Here is a 24,813-nt window from a genome sequence, read left to right as displayed (position 1 = left end):
CTCCAGGAGCTGCCAGGTTGACCCGATCTGGTCAGAGGTTGGAAAGGGAATTCTGTCCTGTGGCATTTTTCAGAAATCTCTTTGCCAGAGGTACAGATAGAGTGTGGAGCTTGCTACGGTAAGGAGTGACTGTGGCTACCAGCGGATGTCTTGTCAGAGAAGCTGGATGTGTTCATGAGGTGGGAGGGGAGAAGGAAGATGGGCCAAATGGTTAGTTTCTCTTGCAACCTCCCTCGCTCCAAAATTGTAACTGGGAACATTACACTCAGTACAGGTCCTATAGCCCACAATGTTGTGCCGGACTACACAATCAAATCCTTCCCTACCTCACACCATAACCCTCTATTTTTCTCATAACCAGGTGCCTATATGTCCCTATTTTACCAGGCTCCATCACTCCCAGCAATGCATTCCAGGTGTCTGCATAAAAAGAATCTCCCCTAAACTTTCCCCCACTCACCTTAAACCAAAGTCCTCTGGTATGGGCCATTGCTGCTCTGAGGGAAAGGTGCTGGTGGTCCCTGCTGTGGCCCTCATAATCTTACAGAATGCACTTCTCATCCTTGGTTTGGAAGATCAGTCCAAACGTATGGGATTCCTTGTGTTTTCTGTCCAGTTTCTTGAGCCTCATCGTATCACCTAGACAGAATTCAACTCATCGACAGTCTTAAGCAAAGCCATCAGGCCTACACTGGTGGAAATAAAGTGTGCACCGATAACATTGACTAATACAGGTATGAAATCTTTTATCCGAAATTTGGAAAACCAAACATTTTCTCCATGAATGTTGTCTGCATGCATTTGGCACCAAACATGCCCCGACATGACCCACGCTCAACTCACGATTGAATATCCCATGTCGGCAATTAACGGAACCCTAGGGAATCCTTACTTTATAGATGCCAGCAGGAAAAAATAAGAGTCCAACGCCTCCAATTCGCCTCGCACGGACGCCCGATTCATCACAGACGGTTCGACGACCCCCCCCCAGCACCACTAACACAAACCCCCTCCCCCAATCTAGCACTGCTACCACAGCCCCCACCCACCCCCGTCCAGAGACTCTTCTAGTTGGGAGCGTGCCTTTGTTTCACTTAACGTGCTGCCGTTTGGTTTCATTGAGAGGTCCGAGAACTTTTCTTCGGTACGTGGCACAGCAGTGGGGCGGGTGGGGTTTCGCCTCTTCCAGTTAGAGTGCCTCTTTGATTTGCACACATTGCGATTGCTTACCGTACCGCCGTTACTATTATCTGAAAGATTCCAAAAAGTGTCTGGACCCAAGGGTTTTGAATAAAAGATCTGTACCTGCATCTCCTCCAACTTCTTTCGCCAAGGGGACTGTTGCCTTTGGGGATATCCGATTAAAAAACAAAATCTTTATTCCTGACCCTCTTCACAGTATTTTCTGCAGATGTATCTTGAAAACAAGGTCAATTGTTTTGACCTCTGTCTTCTTCCCAACTCCTGCTAAATAGATGGCTGGTGCGCACTAACCACTTTGGCGAAGGCAGACGTCCTTGTGGGGGGATAGTAAAAGTAGAGAGGTGCGGGAGGAACTCAGCAGTGTCCATAGAAGTTGAAGATGTATAACTCATGCTTTGGGCCTGAGCTTTTCAAGGCTAGGGCTTGAAACATCGGTTTTATATCTTTGCCTCCTATGGACGCTGCAAGACCTGCTGAGTTCCCCCCCAGCACTTTATTTTTTACTGCAATCAGAGCATCTGCCGACTCTAGTGTTTCACTATTCGTGGGAGATGATCACTTCCTCTTGTGGTTGAGGGACTCTGTAAAAACCCACAGAAACACCGGAGGGACCCAGCCCATCTCACAACTTCCATAGCAGGTAAAGGTATATTACCGACATTTCGGGCCTGAGCCCTGCTTCAAGGTATAAGGTGGGAACTCAGATATACGCACAACTCATGTGAAATGTCATTGATCTCTCAATTCCAGAAGCATCTCACTGTTACATTATCTGATCATGATCTTTGAGAAGAGCTACCCAGAGATTCTCAACGTCCATTTAGATCTGCTCCATGTTCCAGAGGCAGCCAAAGTCAAGTAAGTAATGTGGTGTCCCAATAAACGCACGCACGCACGCACGCACGCATGCACGCACGCACACACACACACTTTGTGACCCTTCGGGCCGCCCATGCCGCAGCTCGTAGAAATGCTGCCTAACACCAAAGACCTGGGTTTAATCTTGACCTTGGCTCCTGCTCATGTGGAGTTTGCGTGGTCTCTGTGATTTTTTTTTAATTAAAATTTAAACATGCAGCACGGTAACAGGCCATTTCAGCCCACAGGTCCGTGCTGCCCAGTATACACCCTATTAACCTACACCCCTTCCCTCTCGGTACATTTCAAACAGTGGGAGTAAACTGGGGCCCCCATGGAATTCCCACGCAGAGACGGGGAGAACATACAGACTCCTTACAGCATGGTGTTCGATCCCTGGTCCTGATCGCTGGCACGCTAATGGCATTGGGCTAACCGCTATGCCAATTGTGCCACCCTTAAAAAAAATCAATTGTTGCATGGGCCGGGAATCGAACCAGGGCCTCCAGTGTGGCAAGTGACAATTCCGCCATTGAACCACCAATACAGTGTGCGTTCTTGCAGTCGCCTGGTTTCCTCCCACATCCCAAAGACATTTGGTATGGTTGGTTAATGGGCCGCCACAAGATGCTCCAAGGGTAGTAGAATCTCAGAAATTAGTGTAAATAGTTTTTCTGGCCACTATAGAGTTAGTAAGTCAAACAACCCATATCTGTGCTGTTACTCTCTGCTCCGAGTTCAAATGTACCCAATCACTCACAGACAGGGTACACAGAAGCATGCATACACACCCACACTCAGAAAAACACATTTACATTCCCAGGGGTGATAAATATGCACAAAAAATATACAAAGGTCTATTCATGCCCACATTAATACAGCAAACACATCTCTGCCCCCCAGCAAACACATACAATACCAGACAGAGCCATAACATGGGCAGATTTTATCTCTCTAACACGCCATGATGTAATGGGCCCACTAAGGAAGTCATTGCAATATTTTAGAGGGGACCAGGTAAATTATCCTTGTCCACCCAGCCCATGTTGATCCCTCAACTAACATACCTTTGGAGGGAAGGAGGAGACCAGATGGGCAGTATGGTTAGTGCAACGCTATTACAGCGGTAGCGACCTAGGATTGAACCTGGCACTGTCTGTAAGTTTATCCCCATGACCTGTGTGGGTTTTCTCCCAGTTTCCTCCAGCATTCCAAAGATGCTTGGGGTCGGTAGGTTAATTGGGTGTAATTGGGAAGCACGGTTTCTTGGCCTGAAAGAGCCTGTTACCGTGTGGTATCGTTAAATAAAAACAAGTTAAGAGAAAGATTCAGCTTCTTTGATCTCAAACCTTTGACAGAAATGCATTAAAATGTACCAAGAAATCTTGAGGGTGGATGGGGAATTCAGAACGGCATGCAAAGTATGGCTATCTTTCTGAATTTAACTCATGGTGTTTACTTCCACACAGCCTGGCGGAACTGGACAAAGAGATAAACAATCTAAAGAATGGATTGAAGGCTTTGGAATGTGTAAGTATCACAAGCTCAGGGTTTTATGTCCTAAAAACATGCAACAAGAAATAATTCCGATGAATTATTACAGCACAGAAAATAGACCCTTCGTCCCTTCTAGTCTGTGCCAAACTGTTGTTTTCCCTAGTCCCACTAATCTGCACTCAGTCCGTATCCCTCCATACCCTTCCCATCCATGTACCTGATCAGATTTTTCTTAAATGTGAAAATTGAGCCAGAATTCACCAGTTCAGCTGGCAGTTTGTTCCACACTTCCACCACTTTCTGTGTGAAGTCTCTCCTAATGTTTCCCCTAAACCAATGGTTCTCAACCTTTTTCTTTCCACTCACATACCACTTTAAGAGATCCCTGTGCTATCGGTACTCTGTGATTAGTAAGGGATTGCTTGTGGTATGTGAGTGGGAAGAAAAAGGTTGAGAACCTTTGAGAATCACTGCTCTAGACCCAATTGTTACTGAAATATTTTTCTTGAGAAAAATCGTCCTTGGCCCATTTCCTTTGGAGCTCTGAAACCGTGCACATAACGAGTCAATGAGGGACGATTAAAACAGTGATTTTCAATTTTTTTCTTTCCACCCATGTACCACCTTAAACAATCCTTTATTAAGCACAGAGCACCTATGGCATAGAGATTACTTAAAGTGGTATAAGAGTAGAAAGAAAAAAGTTGAGAACCACTGTCTTAAACATTTCCTCTTTCACCCAACCTCAGTGGAAAAAGCCTACTTGCATTTACTCTATTGGGTACCCCTCATAATTTTGCGTATGATCCAGGGAATAAAATCCTGACCTGTTTAATCTTTCTCTGTAACTCAGTTCCTGAAGTCCCTACAATATCTTAGTAAATCTCTGCACTGTTTCAAATTTATTGATATCTTTCCTGTAGTTAGGTGACCAAATCTGCACATAATGGTCCAAAAATTGGCCTCACCTATTTCTTATACAACTTTACCATAATATCCCGGCTCCTGTACCCAATAGTAAAGCACGAAGGCCTTCAGACACCATGCTAGACTTGATCTGCAGACTCAGCAGGTCGAACAGTGTCCTTTATATAGCAAAGATAAAGTTACATAGCCAACGATTTGGGCTTGAGCCCTTCATCAAGGCATGAGAAAATATGCTTCTTCATACCCTTATGAAGGGCTCAAACCCAAAACATTGATTTACTGGTATTTTTTCTTTAGTTTTGACACATAAAGTACACTGCCTAACCTCCTGAGTTTCTCCCTAGTGTGACACCACTTTCATGGAATTATAGTAAAACCTCGTTAGAATGTGGTAGTTGGGGTCCAAGATTTCATACCATGTTACAGCCAAGTCGCACAACAGATGCATATATGTCAGAGTGCCCACGGATAATCAAACCCAAATAGCCACCCTCCCCGCTACCTGACAGCCCCCCTCCCCATTGCCGACAACTCCCCTCCCCACTACTGACAGCCCCTCCCCCCGGCACGGTACTTCGGGGGTGGGGCAGCTGGCCCGGGACTTCAGGGTCAACAGACACCCGCGCTATAAGTGATTCAGCGGATTAACGAATCACGTTCTAACGAGGTTTTACTGCATGTATTGGTATTCCCAGATCCTTCTGTTCTACCACTCTCAGAGAATGGTCTCAGATTTGAACCACTAACTGTTGTTTTTTTTTTCGACGGGCACTACTGTACCCGCTGTTTTTCTCCCCCAGTATTTTCTGTTTTTATCTCAGATTTGCATTGGCAGTAGTTTTGTACGTGGTTTTGTTATGTTTAACTCTTTAATGGTTTGTGGATTTGCCATCTTTTTAGTAAACCTACTTGCCCCAGTCCTGAGGAGAGAATTAACCACATTGGTTGCCCTGGGGTTCGCATAATTATTCATTTCTTTTAATGAATTAATTTTAGAGATTCAGTACAGGCCCTTCCGACTCATGAGCCCCTGCCTTCCAACTCCACCCAATTAACCTACTGACCCCATAGCACTTTGGAATGGGGAGGGAATACCAGAGCATCTGGAGGAAACCCACGCACGCACGGGGTGAATGTGGAAAATCCTTACAGACAATGCCAGATTCGAACCCGAGTCTCTGAAGTTGTAATAGCGTTGTGCTAACCGCTGGTTAGCTGTGACTATATCCATCATAACAATAGCAGATTTCACCCCCAAAATCTTAATGGGATGAGACGTTTTAATAGCAATTCACTAATTGCTGTTATTGACACCATTTTGGTTTAATTGGAGTTCCCCAGATACTGCAGTGACATTGGAATGTCACTAAATCAGGGCTTGACCCACTCCGAGGGTAACCAGGGATGAGTAATAATTGTGGTAAAGCCCATGACGTGCAACTATTTTTCTCCCAGGCTGTCCCCGAGCCATTGAATACCAAGCCAGGGCATTGGCAGAAAGCTCGTCACTAAAAGTTAGTTTGCGGGTATTTTAGTACGCAAATGGGAAGTTGGCCTTCATTGCCAGAAAGATTGAATTTAAGAGCAGGGAGTTTTCGCTGTACGGGTGAGGCCGCTTCTGGAGAACTGGGTGCAGTGGAGGGATATGGGTCAAACACAAGCAGGTGGGACATTTTAGTCAATGTGGGCAAGAGTCGTGAAGGGCCTATTTCCATGCTATGTGACTCTTATGACTTTCTTCCGGGTCTACAAGTTTGCCAGCCTCCACTCTACCTCTCTGCCAGGCCGATGTGTGATCACGGCACCTCAAAGCTTGCAGCAGGAAAACTGGACTTCAAAATGGCAGGTGGAATTTAATGTGGACAAGTGTGAGGTGTGGCACTTTGGAAGGACAAACCAGGGTAAACGATGGGGCACTGTGGTGCTTGGTAGAACAGAGGGATATGGGAATGCAGACGCATAATTCCCTGAAAGTGGCGCCACAGGTAGATAGAGACATGAAGAGGGAGGGCTATTGACCCCTTCTTCTTCACGATTCAAGGTGCTGAGAACTGGTGTTGAGATGTTGTGGAAGACATTGGTGAGACCAAACTTTGACCATTGTGTGCAGTTTTGGCCATCCACCTGCAGGAACGATATTAATAAGATTGAAAGGGAAAATCCACAAGGATGTTGTCAGGACTAGAAGAACTGAGTTATAGGGAAATGTTGAATAGGTTGGGACTTTATTTTTGGGAACATCAGAAAAAGGAGATTTAATACAAAATATTTAAGGGAACCATTAGGGGAACTGAGAGAATGGTGAAAGTGTGGAACGAGCTCCCAAAGGATGAGGCGGATAAAGATTTGATTTAAACATTTAAGAGCAATTTCGATAGGAACATAATTGGGAGGGATATTGAGGGCTCTGGTGTGGGCACAGGTCAATGGGACAAGGCAAGATAATAGTCTAGCATAGATGAGAGGGGCCGAAGGGCCTATTTCTGTGCTGTATTATTGTTCAGTCGTGTGATTCAGCCTAAGTGTCATGCTCAAGATGTCACATTTTCAATCACTGGTGCACAGATTTGCATTACAGGTACACGATCCTTTATCTGGAACTCTTGGGGGACAGTGTGTTCCAAATTTCGGATTTTTCCGGATTTCGGAAAGACTACCCGAATTGTGCTACCGTATCCACCCCAACCCCCTTCCAGTCACCCGGCCGTCTCCCCAAACCGTGGTCCCTCGGACATCGCCCCCGACCACCGGTCCCTCAGCCGCCTGGCAGTCTCCCCCGATCGCCTGTCCCTTGGCCACCCGGCAGTCTCCCCGACCGCAGTCCCTCGGCTGCCTCCCCCGACCACGGTCCCTTGGCCGCCCTGCCACCTCCCCTGACCGCGGTCCCTCGGCTGTCTCCCTCAACCGCGGTCCCTCGGCTGCCTGGCCGTCTCCACCTACCGCAGTCTCTCGGACGTCTCCCCCAACCGCGATCCCTCGGCTGCCCAGCCGTCTCCCCCGACCACTTGTCCCTCGGCTGCCCGGCGGCCTCCCCCGACCACAGTCCCTCGGCTGTCTCCCCCAACCATGGACCCTCCGCTGTCTCCCCCAACCGTGGTCCCTCCGCCTCCCGGTCGCCTCCCCCGACCGCCAGTCCCTCGGCCGCCTGCCCTGACTGCCGATCCCTTGGCTGCCTCCCCCGACCGGCGGTTCCCACTTGCCAGATTTTGGAGCTTTCCAGATTTTAGATGTAGGATCGTGTATCTGTAGTGAGCATGACCAGTGAAGCATGCTGCCAAATTTAGGAGGTAGATTTAGATCGTAGTTGAGGTTAGGTGGTGAATCAATTCAGTGCAGTGCGTTAGAAATTGAGCAGCCCAGATCCCTTCATTCACAGTGCATCATCGCCCTGAAGTCCACTCGCTCACCATCGAGAGCTCTGCAACCCACTTTGTATCATGGCCATGTGGTCTCCTCCTGCTTTACATCACTTCCTCTCCTCATGGCATGCCTAGATCCATGAAGTATGAACACTCATTTGGATATCCCCCTCCCCCCATCTAGGTCCTTGTACATTATTTCCTTCTTTGTCAGGAACCCACCTAGATGACTAACCCCACACTCTTCCTTTATGTTCACTCCTTTCCCCTTCTCCCTACCCACTATATTCTGTATTTCTTCCTGTCTGTAAAACACCTTGAGGTCAGGAGTTAAGAATTAAGCGGCAAAAGTTTAGAAATAACATGAGAGAGAACTTCTTCACTCAGAGAGTGGTGGCTGAGTGGAATGAGCTTCCAGGAGAAGTAGTGACGGCAGTATCCATTTTGTCATTTAAGGAAAAATTGGATAAGTATATGGATGGGAGGGGAATGGAGAGTCATGGGCAAGGTGCAGGTAGGTGAGTACTTGGTTCAGTGCAGTCTAGAAGGGCTAAGATGGCCTGTTTTCGTGCTACAATTGTTGTATAGTTATATGTGATACCAAGCATTATTTTGGCCTAATTCAGACTTAAAAATGATCCGACCCACCAAACTTTGATTCTCCAGTCATATTGCTTGGATCTATGTGTTGCTTAGAGGTCAGGAGAATGAGCAGTGACCTTATCGAAATCTAGATGGGGTAGATGGTGAGATGTTTTCATTAGTGCGTGAGTTCCAAATGAGGGGACGCAACTTCAAACTAAGTGGTCGGTAATTTACAACTCAGAAGTGTACAATTTTCTTCTCGCAGAGGGTGGAGAAGCTCTGGAACTCACTGCCCCAGAAAGTGGTGGGAGGCTTGAAGTTCAGTGGCATCAATGGCACTGAGAGCTCACTTCCCTGAGCACCTTCACTCTGACTGCATCAGTGCCAGGGATCTCCCAGGAGCCAATCATTTCAATTCTACGCCCCACTCCCACACTGACAAGTCTGTCCATGGCCTCACAAACCAAGGCCACTCATAAATTGGAGGAGCACCACCTCATATTCCTCCTTCTCTGCTAGGCCACTCCCCATTCTTCCTCTCTTCCCTATCCCTCTAGCTCTCCACCCTTTTCCCTCTCCATTCACAGAGCTATTCTCCCCCCGGCATTTTCTGTGGTGCCCTCCCACCCTTATCCACCTTTTACTTCCTGCCTATGCTCTCCTCTTCACTCCTTCCTCCACCCATCCACATCATTCAGGAGTCTTCCTACATGTTACTCATAACAAAACTTTGATCTTTACTCTATAAAGTAGTTGGCTGACTTTCTCCAACGTGGTGTTTTTACTGTAATCATTGCGTCTGGAGACTTTTGTGCTTTACCGGCGTCAAGTTCAAGTATACTGTCAGCTGTGCAATGAGAAAGTTCATTTTCCATGCAATCCAGCCCAGCCATAGTACCGCACTAAAAAAAACACAAGAGGACAGAATTACAGGGAGAGATCAGTTAGAATAGAGGAAAGGCAACATTATTTCACAAATAATATGGCTGTGTAGCGAGTGAAAGAGCGAGACCAACAGTCGGTGGGGCCGTTGGAACTCGCGAGCTTTACTTTGACTAGCCCGCTGCCCCTTTCAAGGCATTCGAAGCTCCCGCCCCTGCGCGCTATCGCGACGTCAGCGCGCCACCTGCGCGCATGGGGGCCCCGAGCTTCTGCCGGGAAAGAAGGCCGCGTGACGTCATCTTTAATGCGGCGGCTCCAATGGCGCGCGCATAACATGCGGAGCCCGTTCGCTTGGCCAGCCACAGCAGCATCATTGCCGCAATTTACACTGGGACGAGAGAACGTTTCGAAAGAGAGGGGAATTGAGGGCTCTGGGGAACGGACACAAGAGTAGGCTTGGGGTAGATCGCATTGAATGGGGAGGCAGAAATGTGGGCCCAAATGGCCTACTCCTGCTCTTGTTTCCCGGTGTTCCAGTGTCTTGCAGATGCAGCATTGGATTTGAATTCAGAGGGGCTGGAATGAATCCCAGCTCTGAGGGAACTTTGAACTTGTTTACTTTCTGTGAGAATTTATTTTTTGATTGGGAGGGAAGGGTGTAGAACCTTTACTTCTTTAAATGAAATCAGAACTTTCACATCAGAAAACAAAAATAGAATTACATTTTTTTTTGCACAACTTACAAGGGAAGAAGTCCACATGGGAGCTGATGAGATTTATTTGCAACAGGGTACAAATTGTTTAGTTTATATGTAATACCAGGGAGCTTTCAACAACCACTTCTGCATCTCAAAGCAAAGCTGCTGCAGTCAGCAAAGAGGAATGTGCTGTTTACGTGCCTGATGACCTATCTGTGCCTGAGCACTGGATTTATCAGTGATGAACGAGAGGAATGTGATTATGTGTGTGAACTCCATGTTTGTGGTCATCGTGGGTGGGACGGGTGTGGAAATGAGTTTGAACCACGAGAACTGGTCTGAAGGTCTTTGTCCGAGTCCCCCTGCAATTGCCAAGGGACCTCCGTGGTCATGCCCAAGGTCATGGCCTGAAGGCAGAGGCGCAGATAGACAACAATGCAAAAACAGGCCCTTTGTCCCATCACATGTCTATCCTCAGGGTGCAGCGCGGTTAGCGCAACGCCGTTGCAGCGCCAGTGTCCCAGGTTCAAATCCGGCGCCGTCAGTCAGGAATTCTCCTCGTATCTGCCTGGATTTCTTCCGGTCACTCCCACCCTTCAAAACGTGCAGGGGCTGGATGTGACGGAGTGGCACCGGCTTCTGGACAAGAAGGGCCTGTTACTGTGCTGTGGGGCTAAATTATTATTATTGAAAATTATCAGTTATCTATACGTATCAGGTGGATTTGAAGGACTTGACAGTACTTCTTCTGCGCTGGCCAAATGATCCTCGGAAACCCCAGCGAGCGGAGGGATACAAGAGAGAAGGCATCTCTGCCATCCAGATTGTAATGGGAGTTTAATCTTGGGTTCAGTAAATACACAAAGGTGCTGGAGAAACTCAGCAGGTCCTGCAACGTTCATAGGAGACAAAGCTATATAACCACCGTTCTGGGCCTGAGCCCTTCGTCAAGGTTTGAACAAAAAGCAGGCAGGTCAGGGGAAGAGGGAAGAAGAGGCAGGAGGACGAGTACAGGCCAACAGCCAAGAAAGCTCATATCCTTGTCATCTGTCCTGAGGTACTGGGAGAAACTCTGCGCTCACTGAGCAAGAACAGCAGGTAATACAAGAATAAGATCAAAAGTGCACAGGATAGTGACACAATAAAGTGAAGAATATCGTGATGTACAAAAGTGACAGGTACCACGTTACTGTTAAACCATGCAAGGCAGTACATCTCTTACTAATGCAGGGTCTGTTCAAAAGTCTGGCAACAGGGGGAAAAATCAAGGACAACTAAACGTGGGCGATAATTTTTTGACATTTTTTAATTTTAATTCGGACGTACAGCATGGTAACTGGCCCTAGTTTGCCCACGACACCCAAATACACCAATTAACCTACAAACCCTGTACGTTTTTGGAGAGTGGGAGGAAACCAGAGGACCCGGAGGAAGCCCAAAGAGGTCATGGGGAGAACAGTGAAACCCCTTACCAACAGTGCTGGATTTGAACCCCGGGTTGCTGAAGCTGCAATAGTGTTGCACTGACTGTGCGGACAGGAAGTCAATACAGAGGATTATCAAAAGAGCCGGGAAGATCACTGGGGTCTCCCTTCCCTCTGTTGACGACATTCATCATGAGTGTTGGTTTAATAGGGCTCAAAGAATTATTGAGGACCCTTTCCATTTATCCACCCAGAATATCTGAGAACCTTAGAACACGACAGCACAGTAACAGGCCCTTTGGCCCTTCTAGTCTGTACTGAACTATTATTCTGCCTGGTCCCATTGAGCTGCACCCAGACCATATACCTTCATTCCTCTTAAATGTTAAAATTAAGCCCACATTCAGAACCACCTCATTTGGCAGCTCGTTCTGCACTCCCACCACTCTCTGTGTGAAGAGGTTGCCTCTCACACACTCCCCCTAAACTTGTGTGTGCGCGTGCGTGCGTGCGTGCATGCGTGTGTCTGTGTGTGCGTGCGTGAGTGTGCGTGTGTGTCTGTGCATGTGTGTGTGCGTGCGTGCATGTACGTGTGTGTGCGTGCGTGTGTGTGCGTGTGTGTGTCTGTGTGTGTGTGCATGCGTGTGTGTGTGCGCGCGTGCGTGTGTGTGCGCGCGTGCGTGTGTGTGCACGTGCGTATGTGTGTGTGCGCGCATGTGCGTGCGTGTGCGTGTGTGTCGTGTGTGTGTGCGTGTGTGTGCGCGTGCGTGCGTGCATGTGTGTGTCTGTGTGTGCGTGCGTGTGTGTCTGTGTGTGCGTGTGTGCGTGCGTGCGTGCGTGCGGCGTGCGTGCGTGCGTGCGTCTGTGTGTGCGTGTGTGTCTGTGTGTGCATGCGTATGTGTGTGCATGTGTGTGTGTATGTGTGTGTGTGTGTGTGTGTGTGAGTGTGTGTGTGTGTGTGTGTGTGTGTGATCATGTGTGTGCGTGTGTGCGTGCGTGCGTGCGTGTTTATCGTTTCCGATAATCCCAAAAGCTTGGGACCGGACTTTTTTCGGTTAACCAGACTTTTCGGATATCCAGAAATGTATTTGAGCAACCCTGTAGCAGCACAAGACTGTATCAGCGGTTAAACAACAAAAAATTAGAAGGCTTTTTAAGCATGAAATAACATTTAATTCTTACTTAAAAACAATGTGATCTCTGCTAACAAAATAAGATAAATGCAGATGCCAGGACCTGCCCACTACTTTCACTGATCCTCAACACCTCCCCACCACTGTCACCGATCCCCGACACCTCGCCAGCACTTTCGCCGAATCCCTGACATCTCCCCACCACTGTCGCCGACCCCAACACTCCCCACCACTGTTGCCCATCCCCGACACCTCCCCACTGCTGTCACCAATCCCCGACACCTCCCCGCCACTGACACCCATCCCTGACAGCTCCCCACCGCTGTTGCCCATTCCCAACACCTTCCCACCGCTGTCACCCATCCCCGACACCTCCCCACCACTGATGCCCATACCTGACACCTCCCCACCACTGTCAGCGATCCCCGACACCTCCTCACTGCTGTCGCCCATCCCCGACACCTCCCCACCACTGTCGCTGATCCCCGACACCTCCCCACCGCTGTCACCCATCCCCGACACCTCCCCACCGCTGTCGCCCATCCCCGACACCTCCCCACCACTGTCGCCCATCCCCGACACCTCCCCACCACTATCACCATTCCCCGACACCACCCCACCACTGTCGCTGATCCCCGACATCTCCCCACTGCTGTCACCGATTCCCAACACCTCCCCATCGCTATCGCCGATCCCTAACACCTCACCTTCTCGGAGCCATTCAGCATCTGTCATCCTGGACGGTTGTGAGCTCTGTTGTTACCAAACTGGCTTCAACATGAGCCTGTTGGGTGAAAATTTGTTTTTCTACTTGTGATGTCACGTCGCAAAAAAGTTTGGATGTCTGAGATTTTCGCTGCATGTTTTGTGTGTGTGTAAGTTCATCAGGAAAAATACTATTTTGTCTGGTATTATATGCACAGTGAACTTGAACAAATAAAGTGAATTAATGCAGAGTTAGTATGAATGGATGGTTTACGTATGGCACGAACTCAGTGGTCTGAAGGGACTGCCTCTGTATTCTATTCTAGAATGGGAGGGCATAGGTTTAAGGTGATAGAGGAGAGATTTTAGGGGGACCTGAGGAGCAACCTTTTTCACTGACAGGATGGTCCATATCTGGAATGATCTGTCACAGGAAGCAGAGACAATGATGTCTAAAATGCATTTGGCCAGGTATGCGGGCAGGCAATTAGTTGGCATTCACAGGTTGGGCCGAAGGCCCTGTTCTGTCCTGTGCTGTGTGACTCCATCTGTCTGACTGCGGGTGTGTGTGTCCATGAATGGTTCGCAGCTGGGCTCGCATGTTCGGACTGCCTTTAATTCCCTGTCTTGCCTCGGATTAGTGTCTGTCGCTCAGCTGGGCCAAAAGCAGCACATGTAACCCTCCTGATGAAATGTAATTACATTTCTAATCCTACAGCTCTCAGCAGATAGGCACAGGATGTGGCTGGAACCCAGTGGAGCTGATTCTTTTGTCTGATAAGGCACTTTAGCACTGAATGCCAGGGTCTTAGTGCTCATCCAGGTTCTGGCTGAGAAATGAGTGGGAATACCCTGTGAGATGTACAGCCCCTTTAAGAGGATCCTGGTATACAAACTGATAAGACATTCTGATGGTGACATTGCACTCGACTAGCTGATTCAGAACTCCCCGTGAGAGCTTCCAGTAGTAAACGGTGCTGAATGGGGTTCTTGTGGTTGTTTCACCAGAGTCCAGATGTTGAAATCTTCCCCTCATAGAACATTACTGCACAGTATAGGCCCTTTGGCCCATGATGCTGTGCTGACCTATATAAGCAATCGAAATCTTCCCAACCTCACACCCATAACCCTCTATTTTACTTACAACTCCATGTCTATCTCAGAGTTCTGTCAATATCCCAATTGTACCAGCCTCCACCCGGCAATGCATCCCAGTCACCCACCAATCTCTGTGTAAAAAAAACCTTGCCCCTGACGATACTCTAAATTTTCTTCCCATAAACACTTCTCCTCTGACTTTAAAAAGATTTCTACTGTCATCCTGGGGAAAAGTTGTTCACCCATTTGTGCCTCTCAACCTCTTGTAGACAATCTCAGTGAACTTCCCATGTAATGAAGAGGCAAAGATGGGAGAGGTTTCTTTTGATGAAATGTTCCTGCAGAAGATACTTCCTTAATGTTACAGATATAGACCATTCAGCCCGTTGGGCCACTCCCAGTCCTATCAATCCCATTCCCCTTTATGCCTTTAGCCGTGAAACCTCTCTCTCTCTCTCTCTCGCTTCCTCTTTGCCTCACATGTTCAACTCCCTTTGTGTTTATTTTCACCACAGACACACACTGCAAGGGCAGCGCGGTTGACGTAGTGGTTAGCACCACGCCTTTACAGCACCAGTGATCGGGATGCGGGTTCGAATCCCGGGCTCTCTGCAAGGAATTTGTACGTTCTCCCCGTGTCTGCGTGGGTTTCCTCCGGGAGCTCCAGTTTCCTCCCATCATTTGAAATATACCGGGTGTAGCTTAATTGGGTGTAAATTGGCGGCACAGACTCGTGGGCTGAAATGGCCCGTTACCGTGCTGGGTGTCTGGATTTAAATTTTCTCCTTTTTAAATACTTTTATTGAAATTGATGTTCCACTTTGAAAAATACAGCATACATAATTATATTACATATTGCAAATTTTAAAAAATACATTGCACTTAGATCATCCAAGCTACTCCACATTCTCAATTAAACAAATTATACTACAGTAATATTTTATTATAAAAAGAAATTCTAAGCCCACTACCAAAAATGAAGCTGTTTGGCAAAGAAAGGAAAAAAAATCCCTCATTAGAATAATAAATTACCTTATTAGTCAACAGAGAAGATGAGGGAAGATTTGATGGAGGTTTACAAGATTATGAGAGCAATAGATATAGATGAGAGTAGGCTTTTTCCACAGATTGGGGGAGATAAATTTGAGTCAGAGTTTTAAGCTGAAAGGGGAAAGGTTTGGGGGAACATTAGGGGAAAGTTCTTCACTCAGATGGTGGTGGGATTGTGGAATGGGCTGCAATCTGGTGTGGTGAATGCAGGCTCGGTCTTAAGTTTTAAGAATAGATTGGATAGATAGATGGATGGGAGAGGTCCAGAGGGTTATGGAATGGGTGCAGGCCAGTGGGACTAGCAGAGTGGTGGTTGGCACAGACTAGAGGGGCCAAATGGCCTGTTTTCTGTGCTGTAGCATTCTGTGAGATACAGGGGTGGTGATGGATGCTGGTACAGTGGGGACAGTCAAAAAGACTCTTAGACAAGCATATGGATGTAAGGGAAATGGTGGGTTATGTGTTGTGTGAGAGGGTTAATCCTAGAGGTAGGTTTACACACTCTATAAAATGTACGGGCTGTACTGTGCTCTGTTCTATGAAACTGGAGTATCCAAAGCACCTCATTTTCCACGTGTCTTCATGGGTTTCCTCCAGATGCTCTGGTTTCCTCCCACCTTTCAAAACCCATAGAACATTACAACACAGAAACAGGCCATTCAGCCCTTCTAGTCTGTGCTGAACTATCTTTCTGCATAGTTCCACTGGCCTGCATCTGGATGATATCCTTCCATACCCCTCCTGTCAATGTACCTGTCCAAATTTTTCTTAGATGTCAAAGATGAGTCTATATTTACCAGTTCAATTGGCAGCTTGTTCCACACTGGGCATGGGGATTATTGATTAATTGATGTATTTTGGGGAGCATGAGCTGGAAGGGCCCTATTACTGTGCTGTATGTCTAAATTTAAAATTTAAATTTAAGGGAATACCATATGATCACAGTCATATTCAGGGTAGACCCGAGGTCGGGATTGATCCCAGTTCTCTGGTGCTGTGCGCCAACATTTCTGCCAGCGGTGCAAGTGTGTTGCACAGTAGAATTTCCCCCACATGACCTTCTCCTTCCCTTCTCTCCTCCAGGAGCTTGACTACCAAAAGAGCCACACGCGGATCTCTGAGGACAAGTTTGTTCCCGTCATGAGTGACTTCATCACTGTTGCCAGCTTCAGCTTCTCCGAGATGGAGGACCTTCTGACTGAGGCGAAGGAGAAGGTAAGCCAACCGCTCATGGTACCCTTTTCTCTGGAGAGTGTAGGGCCAGTCCTCTCCGTCCTAATGAACGACACAGGAGATGATCAGATGCTGGAATCTGGAGCAAACCCCACTCTGCTGGAGGAACTCAGCACATCGGGCCGCCTCAGTGGGAGGGAAAGAGCGGTTGACTTTTCAGCTCTGAGCCCTTCACCAAGACTTTCCAGCCTGAAATCTCGACCATTCTTTCCCTCCCACTGTTGCTCCTCCACCCAATGAATTCCTCCTGCTGATTGGGTTTTAATCTGGATTCAAATACCTTTGATCGTCAGGAAGAGGATGACATATTGGACAACTACAATTGTTGCTTCCAATTTAAAGTGTTTGCTGATGTTCAAGTGCAGACAATGAGATGCTTTTTAGGTAATGCAGAGCCTCCCTGTTAAACAGGGATCTAACAATCAGAGCAGTGATACTTCATTCAACCTCCCTGTTAAACAGTGTTACATCACTGATGACAGGTATCTTAATGCTGAAGCTCTGCTTAGCAGGGGCCTGATCAGCAGATCACGCTGTTAATAGGTGACCTGGTGTTGAAACTTCCAGTTAAACAGAGGTCTGGTAACCCTGGACAACAATTTGTTTTTTCAAAGCATTTTCCTCCTGAAAATTAAAATTGGGGATTACGATAGACAACTTCAAGCTGACTACAATGGTAGTTTAAGATTTGTAGAATCATGTAGGAAGTTGGCAAAATATTGCAATAACTTTTATTACATTTAGCATGGTTAATCACATAATGATGTTGACACATTGAATAAGTTCAACTGACTGAAAAATATTTTTTTGGCTCTATCAATTAGACCCGACAGACCAGAAGTTGCGATTAATAGGCTTTAATCGCTATAAATTACAGGTAGAACTTGCATGCTGTTGGTCCGATTCCAAGGCAGAACTGAGGGAGGGGATTGAGCAATTCTGCCTTTATCAGGAATCCTCAAGGGAGAGAAGTTACAGTATCGGGGGCAGGCCAATCAGTACAATGCATGTATTACAGGGTGCCACCCCTTCTTTTGAAATAAAGCCCGGCGGGGTGAAGTGTCTGAGTCCATTCAGAGTCTCTTTACAGGTTTAGTCTGTCCAGTGGTTTCATCTGTCAAACTGACCATCACAGTGCCGGCTGTGGTTTTGGTGTAGGCTCCTGGGCAGTGTGGTTTGGATGGCTCAGTTGGGGCTGGTTCGGGGGTGGAGAGTGTGGGTTGGGGGTTGGGGTGGTGCAGCTGGTGCCAATGGTGGGGTCGGATACCCGATCTTATCCCTGGTAGTCATGAGGGAAAGGGAGGGGCTGGCTGATCCAGGAAGTGCCTCAGTTGTGGGGGGTCCCGAATGTGCCAGGTCCCGGACAGAGACTGAGTACCTCCACTCATCCTGGTACTGCACATAGACATACTGGGGGTTCGCGTGGAGGAGGTGGACCTTCTCGACTAGGGGGTATGTTTTATGGATTCTGGTGTGTCTCCGGAGTAGCACAGGCCCTGGAATCATCAACCAGACTAGTAGTGTGGTTCCTGACTCCGACCTCGTGGGGAAGGAGAATAATGTTTTATGAGAGTTATCATTTGTGCCAGTACAGAGTAAGGATATGCTAACGTGGAGTGCTTCTGATGGTAGGACCTCTTGCACTGAGGGCCTCCTGACTTGAGGGCCAGGAGTACTGCCCTCCAAATTGTGCCATCCTCCCTTTCCACCTGGCCATCCCCTTGGGGGTTATAGCTGGCCTTTGGCCATAACTCCTTGCTTATGAACAAGGACCCCAGCCACTGTGGATGTCACTGGGGTTTCCATAGAGTGTGAAGAGGCTACGCAGGGGCTTGATAACTGTGGCCGTGGTCATATCTGGGCAGGGAATGGCAAACGGGAAATGTGAGTATTCATCAAAAATGTTGAAAATATACACGCTCCGGTTTGTGGAGAGAAGGGGACCCTTGCTGTCCATATGTAGATGTTCGAAGAGGCGGGTGGCCTTGATCAGGTGAGCTTTCTCCGGCTGGTAGAAGTGAGGCTTGCACTCTGCACAGACCAGGCAGCTGAGAGTCAGTTCCCTGATGTCCTCAACCAAGTACGGGAGGTTGCAGGCTCTCATAAAGTGATAGAGCCTGGTGACCACAGCATGGTAGAGGCTGTTGTGAAGGGCATGGAGGCGGTCTGCTTGCGCATTGGCGCAAGTACCCCAGTACAGGGCATCGGTAGATAGACAGTTCAATTCTCCACCTCTGAATCTTGACGTTCTTAATTTTTCTCTGCTATTTGTTGTTAAATATGAATGCAACTGCACATTGGTCAGTCAGCAGGGTTAACGGTTTGCTGGCTAGATAATGCCTCCAGTGGTGCACAGCTTCCACTATGGCCTGGGCCTTTTCTCAATGGCTGAGTGCTAGAGTTCAGGGCCTTAGAAGGTACAGGAGAAAAATGCCACCGGCCTGCCCGCCTGGTTCGTCTAGGGCATGCATCGCTGCCTTGGGAATGTCGTCTTTGATGCAAGTGAAGGCCACTTGTGCTTTTGCCGATGGGGAAAGGTAATAGTTTTTACCGGGGGTGGCCTTTGTCTGCATAATTTGGGTCCCATTGTACATAATATGTAAAGAACCCCAGGCACCTTGTCAGAGCCTTGAGGTTATATGGGGGGAGTGGGAGCTCCAGCAGGGGCCGCATATGTTAAGGTTCAATCCAATGACTCCATTCTCCCACACACACTCTAGTATAGCCAGACAAGAAGTGCGGAATATGCATTTCTTCTGGTTATACGTGAGATTTAGGGCTTTAGCTGTCTGGAGAAATTTTTGCAGGTTAGCATTGTACTCCTGCAGGTCATGGCCACTGGTGGTCACGTTGTCCAGGTAGGGGAACGTGGCTTTCAGTTGGTGATCGTCCACCATTTGGTCCACCTCCCTTTGGGAGTCTGAGACCCCGTTTGTGACTCCAAAGGGAACCTTAAGAAAATGGTAGAGGTGGAACGCCGTGTATGGACTGTCCTCTGGGCGGATCAGGACCTGGTGATAGGACGACTTGAGGTCGATAATGGAGAAGACCCAGTACTGGGCAATCTCATTCACCATCTCGGCTATGCAGGGGAGGGAGTAGGCATCCAAGAGGGTGAACCGGTTGATGGTCTGGCTGCAGTCTATAACCATCCTGTGCTTCTCTCTGCTCTTTTACCACCACTACCTGTGCTCCCCAAGGGCTGGTGATGCCCTTTGCCAGGATTCACTTCTATCCCTGGGGCTGTATCGCCTGCTTTTAGTTGCCAGAGGCTAACAATCGGGAGAGCCGTTGGACCTGGAGGATGGAGAGACCACAGGTCGCAGTGGGTGGTGTTCATGTTGCAGATTGGCTGTGTTTGGGGAAACAGGCGGGTGATTTAAAAGTTGGTTATTATGGACAGTGAGGGAGGGGGTGTGGTGGCTCATCTTATTGCATCAGAACACTTTTAAGAGCACTGTGGAGCTAGGTCGTTGGAGATGTTTAAAAGGACTTTTAAAAGATTTGGGAATGGAGGGCCGCAGAGGAGGAGTTGAGGCAAGCAGCATCCAGCCGTTGGACGGTGGGCTTGTCTCCCGGAGCTGAATGACCTGCTCCCGTTTCCTCGCTGTTGCGCTGGAGAAACTCAGCAGATCCCGCAGCCTCCACTGGACGAAAGGCAATCAATGTTTCTGCAGCTGAGCCCTTTGTCAGGAACCTAGAGAAACAGGTAGAGACCCGAATAAAGAGGGAGGAGGACGAGGAGGAGATGAGGGAAGAAGGAGAAGGGGGGGGATAACACTAGCAGCCCATTGACTGTTCCTTGTTACCGAGTTAGCTATTGGTATAGCGTGCCTAGCAGGAAAAAGGTACCAATAGGCATTTTGTTCATAGTTTAGTTGCTGCAAATTACAACAAAAAGATTACCCAGAATGCACGTTGCCCCCAAGATGACTGCGGTGGAGTGCAGACAGTCGCCCCCATTTCTTGCGGAGTGCAGATTCACTAAGAGTGTGTGGAGAAGGATGTAAGGGTCCATGTCACAGCTTATCCCCAGCAGCAGCGTGACAGACATCTAGAACTGCTGGTAGACCATCAGCTCGGTGAAAGACGCCCTTTGCTCTGCCGAAAACCGGTTGGCCTTTCAGCAAATGGAGATGCTGCCGACTGGCGCATTCCAGACGGCAGGAGTGCGTGCCGAGGGACGCACTGAGGCTTGGCGCAGCCAACGCTGGGGACCGTGTGGAAAGACCACAGTTCAGCGACCTCCTGTTACCGGGTATTGAGGGATTGAGACTGAGGGGAAGCCCCTTAGACCAAAGAGGGAGGGGAAGCGACAAGGTGCCACACTGGGTGGTAATGCTGCTGGATGGAAAATGAATGCAACAATGTACAATGATGGAACTGTAATTAAGGGCGCGAAGAGACCTTGAACGGTTTTCTGCTTCCAAATAATTTATTTTAAATAAAGTCTATTTTTGGTTAAAAACAAATGCTTCCAATTGAACCACCCAGTGCTATAAAGAGAGATCCTATTGTTTCCAAAATGCATTGTATAAAATAAAAGTTTGAAATAAAATTAAACATCAGCCACAATCGCCACGCGATTTTATTCTTAGATTAAAACAACCTGACTTCCAGGACAGGCCATGAACATATGCAAGGCACAGTGGGTGGTAAACCAACAAGTTGCACTGGCTTCCAAGCATGTGGTAGTGTTTGATTTGCATATGGTTCTGCCTGCAGTCATTGCTGGTGGCCTTTTGCTTTGGCTGGGAGGCCCCCCTCCTTCTCCTTCTCCCCCTTCTCCTTCTCTGCCTTGTCCTTCTTCTCCCTCTCCTCCTTCTCTTTTTTTTATTTAAATTTTTTATTTTTCACACCATAAATCACAATAGCCATGATATACACTTTTTCTTTTTCACACATTTACAGTGACTTTTTCTCCCCCCCCCCCCCCCCCTCCTCCCAAGCCACCCCCCCACCCCCACTCCCTCTCATCCATTTTAGGTATACAATCTAGGTTGCATTAATTCAGTCAGACAATGTTGTCATTCAACAAAAATACACCAGAAATTCTACAGAGTCCATTCTTTTCTTTCCTTCTCCTTCCATCAACTTAGGTAATGTTTGTCCCCGGTAGGTTTTCGCTATTGTATGATAGGTACATGGATGGGGGGAGGGGCATGAAAGACAATGGTCTGGGGGTAGGTCAATGGGACTAGGAGAATAATTCAGCACCGAAGAGATGAGCTGAAGGGTCTATTTCTGTGCCGCAGCGTTCAACGGGTCCAATTATTCAAATTGCCATTGTTTTCAGGATCTGAGGAGCCTATGATAGAGACCTTTAAGTTTTTAGGCATGAATATCAGTGACAATTCGTCCTTATCCAACCATGTTGACGCTACAGCCAAGAAAGTGCATCAATGCCTCTACTCTCTGAGAAGCCAAAGGAAATTTGGCATTTCCACAATGCCTCTCACTCATTGTTTTGCAGTAGATGGCACCACAGAAAATATCCTGTCCAGATGCATCACAGCTCTGCCCAAGATCGCAGGAAACTGGAGAGAGTTATGAACACAGCTCAGGCCATTACACAAGCCAGCCTCCTGTTACCTCTGGAAAGTAGCCAAAATATTAAAGGACCTGTCCCCCAGTCATACACTGTTTTAGCCCCTAGATTCCCACTCTTCTCCACCTTCGCATAGGGCAGAAGATTCATGAGTTTAAAAACATTTTACACTAGATTGGACAGTCACCTACTGACATCTCATATGTAGCACAGCAATAAGGGAGACACAGTTAATGAAGGGCGGCACTGTTGGCCAAGGGCAGCAATGGCCGTCAGCGTAATGCCTTTACCAGTGATCGGGGCTGGGCTTCGATTCCCACGCTGTCTGTAAGGAGTTTGTACGCTATCCCCGTGTCTGTGTGGGTTTTCTCCAGGGGCTCCAGTTTCCTCCCACCCTTCAAAACGTGCCGGGAGGCATAGGTTAATGGGGTACAAGTTGGGCGGCACGGATTCGTGGGCCGAAATGGCCTGTGACCGTGCTGTATGTCTAAATTTAAATTTACATCAGACCAAGAGTGCAGATTTACAGATGATGATCTGTTGTAGGGAACAAAGTCAGCATCATTTTCCTATTTGGGGTCCGTATAAGAATTACAGTACAGAAACAGGACATCTCGGCCCCTCTAGTCCATATCGATTTAAGTAACCTCCTCTAGTCCCATAACCCTCCAATCCCGTCACATCCAACCTTCTCTTAAATGACAACATTGACCCTGCTGCAACCACCTCTTCCGGAAGGTCATTCCACTCAGCCACCACTCTTTGAGTGAAGAAGTTTCCTCTCATGTTACTTCTAAAGTTTTGCCCCCTAACCCTTAACTTATGACCCCTCGTTCCAATCTCACCTACCCTCAAGGGGAAGAGACTATTCACATCTACTCTATCTATTCCCCTCATAATTCTAAATACCTCTATCAAATCCCCCCTCAACCTTCTATGCTCCAATGGCAGGAAAGGAACAGTCCTTGAATCTGGTGATTGCACACTTGGGAATCTTCTTCCCGACAGAATTCCATCTGGAATTTTAGCCTCAACATCCTCTGCTAAGATTCCAGGAGCCATCATCTTCTTCAGTGGAGACTGGTGTAAAGTCTTGATTCAATACTTCACCTCTGTCCATCCACAAGGAGTGGATTTCCATTCTCGTTTCTGATCACCTCCACAGCTCCTCCTGCAACCTTTTTTTCTGTTCATATCTGTGTGATGCACTTCGATTCTGGGCTGCACGATTGGCATATGGGCAGCTGGGTTAGCGCATTGTCTTTACAGAGCCAGTGATCAGGACCTGGGTTCGAATCCCACGCTGTCCATAAGGAGTTTGTGCGTTCTCCCTGTGTCTGCGTGGGTTTCCCTGGGGGCTCCAGTTTCCACCCACTGTTCAAAAACATACAGGGGATATAGGATAATTGGATGTAAATTGGACAGCATGGACTCGAGGGCCACAATGGCCTGTTAATGGCCATAATGGCCTGCATTATGTCGATTAAATATTTAAAATTCTTCATGTTATTCTTGGCTGAAAATCATTTATTTACATATTTCTTATTTTCTTTTATTCCCATCCAACTTTTAAGTGTTAATCCCGATTCCATTGGGCAGGGAAGGTTTAGAGTGTTTTTTTTAAAAAAGCTTTAGACATACAGCACAGCCTTTCCTCCCATGAGCCCGTGCCGCCCAAATACACCCCTTGTGTCCAATTAATCTACTCACCCTGTACGATTTTGGAGGGTGGGAGAAAATCCACGCAGATCACGGGGAGAACATGCAAACTCCTTACAGACAGTGCCCGATTCGAACCCGGGCTGCTGGCTTTGTAATAGCATTGCACTAGCCGCCATGCCAAATGCGGGCAAAGGGGATTAACTGGTTCAGTATCGTCGAGTTGGCGTGAAGGGCCTGTTTCCATGGTGTGTGACTCCGTGATTTGAAAGTGATGTGTTCTTTTCTCTATTCTAGTCTCTCCTTGGTTGTCCAAACAACTTCTCTCTCTTCTCCCTCATGGGAATGTAGCTCGACTAAAACATCTTCCCACAAAGACCTCCTCTTGTTCCGTTGCAGTTATGCTTGGGAACTGATTGCACTTCATCCAGAACAGATCTGTTTCCATCTTAATTATATGGTTCCTTCTCCTCCATTTTCTACCTTGCAATGGTCTTCATCCTTTTTCGCTAAGGTTTATGATATCTCTATTGCTGTTCTTAGACATTGCCCACTGGATCTTAGCTTGAGTCCTTCCCTAAAATAACTCCTCCCCCTGCCTACCCTCCTCCCAGTATTTTGCTCCTCGCCTGCCGACATTGTGCTCATACTTGCTGAAAGACTCAAGCCCGAAACATTGCAATGAACCTTTATCTTTGCTGCATTAGGTACCCTGTTTGACCGACTGAGTTTCGCCAGTAATGCCATCTCCCTTGTTTCACCAAACATCAGTGACCATTAACATTGATTCAGTTCGATCAGAGGTGAAAGCCGACTTTTACCACAGCTTACCATTAACACAGCAATGAAAGGAGTACAGAAGCAGCCTCCGAGTTATTTCCAGACAGTTTAAATATATCCCTCCCCTCACCAGACACAATTGGCTGGCATTTCAGCCTTAGAATAATTAATTTT

General features: G+C 47.7%; 1 protein-coding gene across 1 annotated transcript in view; it reads left to right on the top strand.

Annotated features, from left to right (window-relative positions):
• Window positions 1-24,813, top strand: part of daam2 (dishevelled associated activator of morphogenesis 2) — a 188,727-nt gene that overhangs the window by 115,045 nt on the left and 48,869 nt on the right. Inside the window, exons 20-22 of the mRNA XM_069887752.1 lie at window positions 1,954-2,061; window positions 3,531-3,591; window positions 16,503-16,634. Coding sequence (XP_069743853.1) covers window positions 1,954-2,061; window positions 3,531-3,591; window positions 16,503-16,634 — 301 coding nt within the window. The remainder of the gene's footprint in view (window positions 1-1,953; window positions 2,062-3,530; window positions 3,592-16,502; window positions 16,635-24,813) is intronic.

The sequence above is a fragment of the Narcine bancroftii genome, chromosome 6, assembly GCF_036971445.1.
Source record: "Narcine bancroftii isolate sNarBan1 chromosome 6, sNarBan1.hap1, whole genome shotgun sequence".
NCBI classification, from domain to species: domain Eukaryota; kingdom Metazoa; phylum Chordata; class Chondrichthyes; order Torpediniformes; family Narcinidae; genus Narcine; species Narcine bancroftii.
Note: the sequence above shows the minus strand (reverse complement) of the source record. Positions and strands in the feature narration are given on the sequence as shown.